Raw genomic sequence first — 11,152 nt, 5'->3', positions numbered from 1 at the left:
GCTCCCCCCCTGCCCGCACACAGCCCCAGCTACCCCCCTCCCTGCCCCCTGAGCTACCCCCCGCCCGCACACAGCCCCAGCTACCCCCTCCCTGCCCCCTGAGCTACCCCCCTGCCTGCACACAGCCCCAGCTACCCCCTCCCTGCCCCCTGAACTGTTTTCAAACTTCTTGAGCTAAGCCTCCCAACTTTGAGTTATAATTTTTGGTTGTGCACCCCAAGTCCAGTGCAGACAGGCGGGTGGCCTGCTGAGGTGAGTCGGGGGTGGAGGTGGCACTCCCTCCCTGGACCCCGCCATGCGGAGGTAGCTCGAGCCCCACTGGCCCCTGCCCCCTTGGAGCCAGCACGCAACATCCCAGCTCTCCCTTCCACAGAGATGCTGCAGAGGTGGAGCAGTGTGAAACCTACTCTGAGCATGTGTGGCAGGTCCCACCCTCCTCCTCAAGCACCCGTGCCAGCCTGCTGCCTTCACAGCCACATTCATCCCAGCTCCTCTCACATACCTGCACAGAGCCACTGTGGGCGATGATTTGGTTTTTCATCTCTTCGTTCCACAAGCCTCTCTCCGTCAGATCTTTCAACAAGTGCGGATTCGCAATCTGTAGAGAGCGGAGCCCGTTAGACGTACGGGGAAGGAAAGAACTGTGTGCTCAGAGAGCCCATCGCCTGCCTTATGACAGGAATAACTCCCCCTGTAGGAGACACCCCCACCTACATGGTGCAGGTCCCCAAATAGCCACTGAACCCAATCTTACATTCTAAGGAGCTAGTCAACTGTGCTACTCCCCTTTGTCAGATTTTCCCCTTATCGATCCCTAAATCTCTTCCTTCATTTAGCTCCGCCCTTTCCTGCAGTGTGACCAGTCCCCTAGCATTTGTACGTTAATTACACCTCCTGTCGATATACTTTACTAAACACTTTACATGCAGAAACCTTTCCTCCTGACGCTTCCGTGATGAGCCCTGTGGCCTCTGAACTTTCCCTAAAGCCTAAGTGTCCTCTCCCCACCCCCCGCTTTGGCAATCAATCCTGCAGGCAACACTGAGGTCTCACAGGGGCCTTCTCTAGCAGAACCAGCATTTCTCGAATTTGTAATTAAGGCCCCTTTAGCATATCCCAGGGCAGTCAAGTTACCACTGTGGCTCTGTATGAACATTCTGGCTTACTCGTTTATCTTCCTCAGCACGTTTTTGCATGGGAGAGGGACATACGGGGCAAATAAATTGACTAATACAATGTGCTGCTTTTGCTGGCTGTCAAAAGCCTGCATGTTTAAAAGCCATTTACCACATTTGCCCCGGCCTCCTTACCTGAAACTCGCCCGAGAGGACCCTGCGTGTGTAGATGTTACTGGTGTAGGGTTCAATGGACTCATTGTTGCCCAAGATCTGAGCAGTAGAAGCAGTTGGCATTGGAGAAAGGAGCAGGCTGTTTCTAACGCCGTACCTAATGCAGAGAGGCGAGGACAATCAGAGGTTAAAGCTTCAGCCAATCAGAGAAAGACACCAGCACCTGCAAGATGAAGCCCACCAGAAAGCACAACCTTAAGCATAGTTTGGAAAAAGGAGAATCAGGGTTCGGCGCAAGGAACCATGTTGTACAAATAGAAAGGGCAAGCAAATTCAGCAGTGCCCTTTCTAACTCCACTTAGGCCCCCTGAATCTTCACCGCCACATCTCAACAGCCTGACCTGAAACACCTCACATAGACTGAAAACACAAGCTCAGCGTTCACCTACAAGCACTCTGCAGAGACTGGGTAACGTGGAAGTGTAACTCCACCACAGCTATCCTCCTCCTCACCAGAGCTTCCCAGATGGTTCAGTCATGGGGAAGAGATCAACGTGGACTGACAAACAAGCACTGCGTGAAAATACATCCTCTTCCCCACAAACTGATGTGCAGAGGATTTCCCCAAAAGTCTTGTTTTCAAGATGATCAGGAGCATCTCCAAGTAAAAGGGAAAAAGCTTCCAAAAATGTGCAGCCTTCTGACAGCCAAGTTGGGCAAACATAGCTCGCCTTTCAAAATAACAGTGGGAAAGATTTGCTGAGGGAAACCTGAAAGTTAACCCCCTGCAAGTGAATCTTACAGCATCACGAGGCTTCATATTTGTCTCTCCATGATTCCTGGTTCCGATGTGCTCAGCTTAGATGGTTTGTTTCCCAGTCAGCCTGCAAACCCAGCCTCTGCTCCTAAAGCCAGACTGGGTTCTTTCCACCTCACACCTATGTAAATGCAGTGACCTGTAACCCACTGGAACTGAACAAAACAAGTCTATTGGAAATGCAGGAACCAGAAAAGCCCAGCTCACTCAGTCTCCGTTGCACGGGATCTCCAGGGCTAGTGGGAATAGGAGACGGTAAAACACTTGTCACTAAAAGCTGACCTGTTGAGTAAACTGGTGCCATTTCTACACAGTCTTTTTCAAAAGAAACCAGCACATTTCAGGCAATTAAAGCTGTAATCTCTACCATCATCAAAGGATGCTTGCATCTAACACAGACTGACAATACTCATTAGGGCATTTACTCACTTGGCAATCTTCTCCTTTAAAGCCTTCCAGTCCCACAGGTCAGTAGGGGTGACGTTCCACATGTCATGCTGTAGGATCTAAAAGAATAGAGGCGTGGGCTAAGTTAGACAGCGGCTCTTTGGGGTAAGGGCAGCAATTCCTCTGTGTTTTGATGACCACCGTGTAAATCAATCAAGCAACAGTCACTTCAATACTCTACACTCAGCTTCAGACAGTTAAGACGTGTTATTGGAATTTTGCAGACCCCCTCCCCCCCCACCACCACTTTCACTAGTAAATAGTGAACAGCTAGCCTAGTGATTACTCAGCCAGCCACTAAGTGCCCTCACACTAGCTCTGCTGTATTGGAGACCCGACGCTGTTACTTACGCCTTTGCTGACAGGGCAGCCTTCGTAAGTTTCGTATGGGCCGTGCTCTTTGGCGAGTTCACAGCTGGATTCCAAAGCACCGTAATAAATGGTCTCGAAGATCTGCTGGTTCAACAACTGGGCCTCGGGGCTTTCAAAGGGGTATCTCATCAGGATGAACGCATCCGCCAGACCCTGCACTCCAATGCCGATGGGACGATGGCGTTTGTTGGAGAGCTCAGCCTATGTTTGAGAGGGGAGGACAATATAAGGTAGAAATCAGAACCACACGACCCTGACAACATATCCATCACTCCTGCGGCCACCATCCCCTTCAGTCCACACAAAACAGCCTCTCACTTTTCCCTTCCTTATCCATCAGTCTGGCCAGAGCAGCCTCTCTTTCATTCCCTCTACTAGTTCTTTGTCACCTGATGTTACATAGGGCCTTCAAGGGGAGGACAAGGGCCATGTCTTCCAAGAGTGACAAGTGACTTTGGGTGCCCAACTTGAGGCCCCTTAAAGGAGTGTGGTGCTCTGAGGGCTGGGGCTCAGTACTTCCTGAAAATCAGGCCCTTCTTAGGAGTCTCCAGCTAGACACCCAAAAATCACCCGTCACTTTTGAGCTTGGCCCTTGTTCTCTCCTTCAAAACCTGCAAAACTCCACTCCAGCTTAGACCGTGGCCATGGTCTCCTACTGCCCCAACCCACCAAGGTGGCCAGTCTCACTCTCCCTCAACCGGCTCCACACTGCCCTATGCAGGGAATGCCCTCCCAATTCCTCTGCACTAAGCTACAACCTCCCTTCACCTCTTGAAAACGCATGTCTGTGAAGCCCACAAAAACAGTCAGCAATAAATAAAACCAAACACCTCGCACGACTTCCTTCAGCCCTCTGGACGCACTCTTTCTACCATGCCCATGTTCCTTACTCTGTAAGCTCTTCAGGGAAGGGACTGCCTATGTCCTATTGTAAGCCATGCAAAGCATTTGTAGGGGAGGATCTACTCCTCTGGAATCTGCTCCAACTAAGCATCCATCACATCTGGAATTTGCCAAGCTTCAGAGTACTGAGCCAGGCTTCTGCTCAGCCAGGCTACCGATGATGGACTGTTGCTGCAGCAGGGTAGATGGTGTTTTATTACCACAGTTCTATTTTCAGAAGACAATACTTAATAGCCAGATTCAGAACTCCAGACAATTTTATAGCATGCAATAGCAGGATAAATTTTGCTTCAACCTTAATCCAGCCAGCTATAAAATAGCACCTCCTTTGTTCCCAGACTCTCCGTGTGGTCCTTTCCGCCCCCACTCCAGCCAAGCTGCACCCTCCCCCATACCTCTGGCACAGGGTAGAAGTTGATGTCAATTATTTTGTTCAAGTTTCGGACTATGACTTTGGTGACCTCAGCCAACTTCTTGAAGTCGTAGGTGTGCTCCGATGTGACATACATGTTCAGGGCTATGGAGGCCAAGTTACAAACTGCAACCTGGAAAAGCAGGAGCAGAAGCGTCAGCCAACATTGGGCAATACAAGAGGCTAACAGAGTCCCAGCCCCACAGCATGTTCTCTACCCAGAGGAAATGGACACAGGGAGATGAAACACGGAGGTCAGTGCAATCGGCAGAGATGGGAGAACATCTGCCTCATCCTATGTATCCCATAGCCCAAGAGTGGCAAGGATGTAGATTCCCTGAAGACCCCCTGACCGCTGTAGGAACATAGAGAATGTTGTAATGGATCAGATCTGGAGCCCATCTAGCCCTGTTGTGATAGTGGCCAGTACCAGGCACTTCAGAAGAAAGTGGAGGAATCCCTGTAGGTTTGCTGATATCTCTCAGCACTATGAGAGCTCGGCTCACTATCTGCTGTAGGCCTTGCCTCTCCTTGCCTTCCAGACCCTGATCCCCAACCATTTCCTCTATCACCTCGCTCTGCCACAACATTAGAGTGGCTGATCCCAGCACCAACTGTCCTGCTAGGTCAGGGGTATGCAGGCAGCCTCTCCTTGCTCATTTTTTATACTATCCCGCCAGCCCCAGAAGGATCAAACCAACAATTCCTAGGGTAACCCGTGCTTGCAAGACCACAAAGGTTTACGAACGGGCTGGAGCGTTTGAGCTGTCTCCTTTAGCTCAGGCAGCAGAGGCTCCTGCTTTTAGACCTAGTGGTCTCAGGTTAGGCCCCCCCCCACTGCTGACGACCCACTGGGGGCGTGGCCTTACACTGGCTATGCCCAAAACTGTGCCTGGCACTGGTTCCTTTCCTCAGTCTTCCTCTACTTCACTAGGGACTCTGCTCTTCCAGTGCTCAGAGCAGCTGCTCCCCACTCAAGGGACAGAAAGCAGACAGCTAGTTGTGTAGGTCTCAGTTATGCACCATCCTGTTTAGGGCCCCACTTTACTCCAAGACTCCAGAGGTTTCAATGATTCCCTCTTGACCCCAAAGCAAACAGGATGCACAGGCTTCACCAAAGCACCAATATAATCCCCAGCCCCCCATAGTGACCACGAGCCCCACCCACCCTCACAGCAGCCATGGGCAGGTGCAAATGGAGCAGCGCACTTCGCCACTGAGCCCTTATACCCAACTCTTACAGGAAAATGAACAGCCTATGGAAAAGCCATAGACACACACGATCATTTCCTAAATTCAATGTAGTTTCCCTAATTGTCTGTCTTGAAGATCCCCTGGCCATAACTCCCAGAACCACGAGAGAGAGAGAGAGAGAGAGAGAGAGTGTGTGTGTGTGTGTGTGTGGGGGGGGGGGGGGGGCGAGGAGGGAAGAAAGGGAACAGGTCAAACGGAAGAACCCATAAAGACGAAGCTTCCCCTCACTTGAAGATAGCTTTGTATTCTGGATGTCCGAGCCCGGCACAAGCACAGCTTCCCCATCGGAGCTGGAGTAAATCCCATGTCCCTACCCACCTCGTCTTTGCTGGTGTACTCCACTATTTCTGTGCACAGGTTGCTGCACTTGATGGTTCCCAGGTTCTGCTGGTTGCTTTTCCTATTACAAGAGTCCTTGTACAGCATGTAAGGGGTCCCGGTCTCTGTCTGAGACTCTATGATGGCATACCAGAGCTGCTGGGCCTTCACCACCTTGCGGACACGGCCCTGCTTCTCATAACTGCAAGACAAAGCCAGCGCTCCTTTAATGCTTATTTCCCTGGGCTCAACTGATAGCTAGTGAGAGGGGTGAGGAGATTCCCTAGTACAATGACACCTTCACTGGGTGGCCAGATCCTTTCATTTGTGGTCCAAGCCAGATCGGAACTGGCAGGATGCTGGGTCTGCTCCCACTCACAAGGGGCATGAAGCTGATCAGTGCACTCTCTCCTGCATGGCAGGCAACAAATGAGGCTAGTTCAACCTGAAGCCACCAATCCCCTTACTGAGATTTCTGCCTGTTTGTCTTTATTAAATGGAGATCATCGTTCAGGCTTGTCCCCATCTTGGGCAGAATTTCAATGTGGATCAGGAGACATCCCCTCTCTCCATCCTTATTAATAACCCCATGAACAGAAGTCATAGGGACATGTTAGGACAGCACTGGGCTCCAAATTCCCAGATACGGACAGGGCCACCCATATAAAGAGGGATGGAAACTCAATGAGTGGGAGATGTAAATAGCCAACTCTGCTTAGAATTCTGTCCATTCTTCATACCTCTCATACAGTTTCTCAAACTCCTCTCCCCAAACCTCGTCTAGGCCAGGACACTCATTTGGACACATCAAGGACCAGTCCTATGAAGGAGAGGAAAAAGATACATAGAATCTTTTAGAATCATAGAGTATCAGGGATGGAAGGGACCTCAGGAGATCATCTAGTCCAACCCCCTGCTCAAAGCAGGACCAATCCCCCAGACAGATTTTTACCCCAGTTCCCTAAATGGCCCCCTCAAGGATTGAACTCACAACCTTGGATTTAGCAGGCCAACGCTCAAACCACGGAGCTATCCCTCCCCGCATATATATCCCGTCTCCATCAACAGAATGGAAGTCTGCTATCTCGGGATAACCAGTGAACACTTCCTGACCTACGCATAGTACTGATGCGAAAACGATGAACAAATTAATTTTCCCACCTCCCGAAACATGGGGCTAACCCTGCAATTTCAGGGAAGGGGAAGGGGAAGGGTTATGCAAACTAGCAGGAGTTAAAACTATTCAGGTAACTGATTTTAGATAAACCTAAGCCTCCGCTTGAAGGATAATATTCAGCCCTTAATGACTGCTTACTCCTCAAAACAGAACCCACTTTGAAGCATGTGCGCACAGGCACAAGGGGGGCTGTTTATTGAGGAAAGTTCGATGTTTCACTTACTGCAGCTTTTCAGCATTTAAAACAAATTTCCAGAGGTCAAAAATTAATCTGAGAACAAGAGGGTGAGTGAACAGTGCTCTGAGGCCGAGCGAAGACGTGATGTGGTATAATCAGTGCCCTGCAGTTCACCCAAAGCGCTCTGTAGATTACCTGCATAGTTAAGATGCTCTGCAGCAGTTGTTTTAGGTAGTTCTTTTGCTGATAGCAAGACAGCCCGACAGCACACCTCAAATTCTATCCCAGGGTCGTGCTGCAGACTCTGGAATAATGCTATTGCTCTATTAACCGACCCGGTCTTGCACCAACACATCTCACCTGGTTAGTCTCTACCCGTTTCATGAAGAGATCGGGAATCCAGAGGGCAAAGAAGAGGTCCCTGGCTCGCTGCTCCTCCTTCCCGGTGTTCTTCTTCAGGTCAAGAAACTCAAAAATGTCCAAATGCCATGGCTCAAGGTAGATGGCAAAGGCCCCGGGTCTCTGTCAGACAAAGCACGGCCAAGATCAGAACCAGACACGCAGGGGAAACACATGGGAGTACAAGTGATAATCACATTGCTGCTGTGTAAACACGGACACCAGCTGTGCAAAATTAGATCCTACACGGTTTGGGGCCCAGATAATTTCCCCCATTGTTAGAAGGAGCTTGTCTTTCTGAAGTCCCATCAAAGCAGATAGAGAGTGTGACTCAGCACCTGGTGTCTCACTTCCTCAGACTGAGCTCTCTGGGGCTGGCCACATGGTGTTTCAGTAAAAAGGAACAAAGCATCTGAAATTTCTTCAACTCTGGTGCTCAACAAGAGCTGGGCACGTGAAAGGTTTCCTTGCCTGGTCAAGCTTTCTACTGACTTCTGGATTATTTGTGGAGTGCTTCATTTTTTGCAGGATTCTTTCTGGACAATTTCAGATTGAAATTCAATGTAAGGCACTCCAGGAGCTACGTATAAACGAGTGGAAGAGGCTGACTTTACTGGTGTGGGTATTTTACAGAAACAGAACTTGTAGCCTCCCAGTAAGAGTTGTGGGGGCAACAACAATTAGTTTTGAGACAGCTGTACAAATTTATGAGTGTAACTGTATGATGTGGTTGCTTGTGATGGTGTGGGGCAGATCTCAGCAGTTCTGGGGCTCGCTTCTAGTTTATGTATTATGCTCCTAAAAGCTCACACTCCAGGGTTTCAGCTAGCCACCTGCAGGATCAGGAAGGGATTTCCCCTCTCCCCACGCCCCCCAAGTGTATTCTGGGAGGGTTTTTTATCTCCTTCCTCTGAAGCATAAGGGATAGCCACAGATGGAGATGGGACACTGGACAGGTTGGGCCAGGGCTGAGGTGGCAACGAGCATGCTTGCTCTCTTAGGTGCTTGGCTGGCTGGTTCTTGCTCGCATGCTCGGAGTCTAAGTGATCGCCATATGGGGAGAAATTCCTCTCTCACCCACAAGTCAGATTGGCCATGACCTTGTGAGGGGTTTGCCTTCCTCTGCAGTGTGTGGATACGGGTCACCTGCCAGGATTATCTGGGTATATCTCAGTTAATCATTTCACTACCACGGCACGGGCCTCATGCCCTGGTGCACCTCAGTCCCCCCTGTTCTCTGCCTGTGGTACATACTAGCTGAATCTAACCATGGGTTGCAATACTTTGCTCTCATTTTGGTTGTTGGGTTTAGTGTGAGGGCACTGGGTGAGGATGGTGGGCCCTTCCTGCCTTAAACGCTCGGACACTCCTTTCAGAGGATAGGTAGCGAAAGGTACACTTGCACTGTGCAGTTCGTAATGAAGGGAGACTCAAATACCCATGTGATGGGAACAGGATACTGCTTTTAAGTACATGCCATGTAGGGCCATTACTCCAGTTCATCAGTGCTAATCGTCAATCTTTCCACAGCCCACTGCTGGCTTATTAAGACATTCAATTAAAAAGTTTCCATCACCACCTTCCTTCCTGGTTGGAAGATGACGTACCTTATTACCACCTTGATCCACATAGCGGGCGGTGTTGTTGTAGACTCTCAGCATTGGGACAAGCCCATTGGAATTTCCATTTGTCTGCAAAGACACATGAAAACCATCAACCTCTGGAAGCTGGTTGGTTTGTGAGGCTCCTCTTAGACAGACTGCCAATGAGACACTGCAAACATCAAGGTCCTCACAATGAAAGCCATTTCTTGCCCACTGCAGATAAAAGCTGGCTATGAGAGAACTAATCTTTTAAATACAACATGGAAGTAGCACTCGCTGTCAGCTAACAAGGGCTCTAATAAGCATCTGTTTATACAAGCCACACTTTGAATGTGCTTTGCTTTAAATTTGTGTTAAAATACTCAAAAGCATTATTTGGAAACTTGCAAGAGGTGTTATTGCTCATGCACAACATGGAGAAATCCAGCAGTTTATGAGTCCTGAGGTATCTGCTCCCATATCTTACTTCTTTACAAATTAATAACTAATTGTCTGATGAAACTCTGACTTTTCTTTCTGAACATACCTCAATCTGAAACCAAAGCACTGTAATAGGAACACTATGTTATCTGGCTTCAGACCATAAAAAGAAGGTGCAAGCTACTGGGTTAGATGTACCTCCCTGACACGTGAAGGTATAAATCAGCATGGTATAATTATAATAATTATGGAGATATACCTATCTCATAGAGCTGGAAGGGACCCCGAAGGGTCATGGAGTCCAGCCCCATACCTTCACTAGCAGGACCAAGTACTGATTTTTGCCTCAGATCCCTAAGTGGCCCCCCTCAAGGATTGAACTCACAACCCTGGGTTTAGCAGGCCAATGCTCAAACCACTGAGCTCTCCCTCCCTACACATGGTGTGCCATTTACTCACTTACCCCAGCAATGTAGCTGCCAGTGGCTCGGATACAGCTCACAGCAACACCAATTCCACCGGCAGATTTGGAGATCAGCGCACAATGCTTTAGAGTGTCATAGATTCCCTCAATGCTGTCATCCTTCATACACAGCAGGAAACAGCTGAATGGAAACAAACGGGAGTTGACATCGGACAATTCAAAATCAAAGCGAACAATACCATAGAAGGCGTGCAGAAACCGGCCGAGGATTCTCTGGCATCATTAACGCTTTAGGGGTCAGGTAAGTGAAGCAAAGAATATGAAGCAATTTGCAGAGCATTGTAAAGCTCTGTTTTTAAAGAAGCTCACGTGCGCAGCTGAATTTAATCATCATGTTTTTTAAAAGCTAATTTCTTTAACCTAAGTTATAAGTGTAACAGATATTAAAACATATTTTAAAAATCAAACTATTTCTTACCATTTATTTTTGTGTTTTTAGCATCTCAGCTTGGACAATGAATGGTTAATAGCCATGATTAATTTTGTTTCTAGTTAATTTTACTTTTAGGTTCCCATGCACTTCAGGAGAGAGGAGTATTTCAACAATTTTTAGGAATTAAAAAGATACTTATGGAATCACTTCTATTGGCCTTTGGCTTTTGCGGATTTTTTCTTTATAAATATAAAAATGTATATACATTTTGGGCCATATCTGACAAATTACAAATAATTTTAATTAGGCGTCACCAAAGTGCAGCTGCCCATTTTAAAAGTTGTCACAGGACATTTCATTTGAACAGAAACCACCTCGTGCCCAGCCCCCTCCTCTGCACGTAGTGTGAGCCAAGCCTGGCACCCTGAGGTACCTGGACAGCTGAGGTCGGTTGGTGCCAGCATTGAAGAGTGTGGGAGATGCATGGGTAAACCACTTCTCAGATAGGAGGTTGTAGGTTTCTATCGCAGCATCAATGTCGTTTTTGTGGATTCCCACCGATACCCTCATCAGCATGTGTTGGGGGCGTTCGGCAACTAGACACCAGAAGGGAGAGAACAGGAACATAAGCATTCCATTTAGAGTCAGTTTTGACAGACACAGATCATGAAAAAAAAAAAAAAAAAAAAAAAAAAAAAAAAGGGA

General features: G+C 48.4%; 1 protein-coding gene across 1 annotated transcript in view; it reads right to left on the bottom strand.

Moving 5' to 3' along the window:
• RRM1 (ribonucleotide reductase catalytic subunit M1) overlaps window positions 1-11,152 on the bottom strand; it is a 30,495-nt gene that overhangs the window by 7,932 nt on the left and 11,411 nt on the right. Inside the window, exons 5-15 of the mRNA XM_034759289.1 lie at window positions 10,881-11,043; window positions 10,054-10,195; window positions 9,174-9,257; window positions 7,528-7,689; window positions 6,553-6,632; window positions 5,813-6,014; window positions 4,224-4,373; window positions 2,905-3,126; window positions 2,536-2,612; window positions 1,311-1,446; window positions 503-598 (exon numbers count right to left, since the gene is read on the bottom strand). Coding sequence (XP_034615180.1) covers window positions 503-598; window positions 1,311-1,446; window positions 2,536-2,612; window positions 2,905-3,126; window positions 4,224-4,373; window positions 5,813-6,014; window positions 6,553-6,632; window positions 7,528-7,689; window positions 9,174-9,257; window positions 10,054-10,195; window positions 10,881-11,043 — 1,514 coding nt within the window. The remainder of the gene's footprint in view (window positions 1-502; window positions 599-1,310; window positions 1,447-2,535; window positions 2,613-2,904; window positions 3,127-4,223; window positions 4,374-5,812; window positions 6,015-6,552; window positions 6,633-7,527; window positions 7,690-9,173; window positions 9,258-10,053; window positions 10,196-10,880; window positions 11,044-11,152) is intronic.

The sequence above is a fragment of the Trachemys scripta genome, chromosome 1 (assembly GCF_013100865.1).
Source record: "Trachemys scripta elegans isolate TJP31775 chromosome 1, CAS_Tse_1.0, whole genome shotgun sequence".
Classification (NCBI taxonomy): Eukaryota; Metazoa; Chordata; order Testudines; family Emydidae; genus Trachemys; species Trachemys scripta.
Note: the sequence above shows the minus strand (reverse complement) of the source record. Positions and strands in the feature narration are given on the sequence as shown.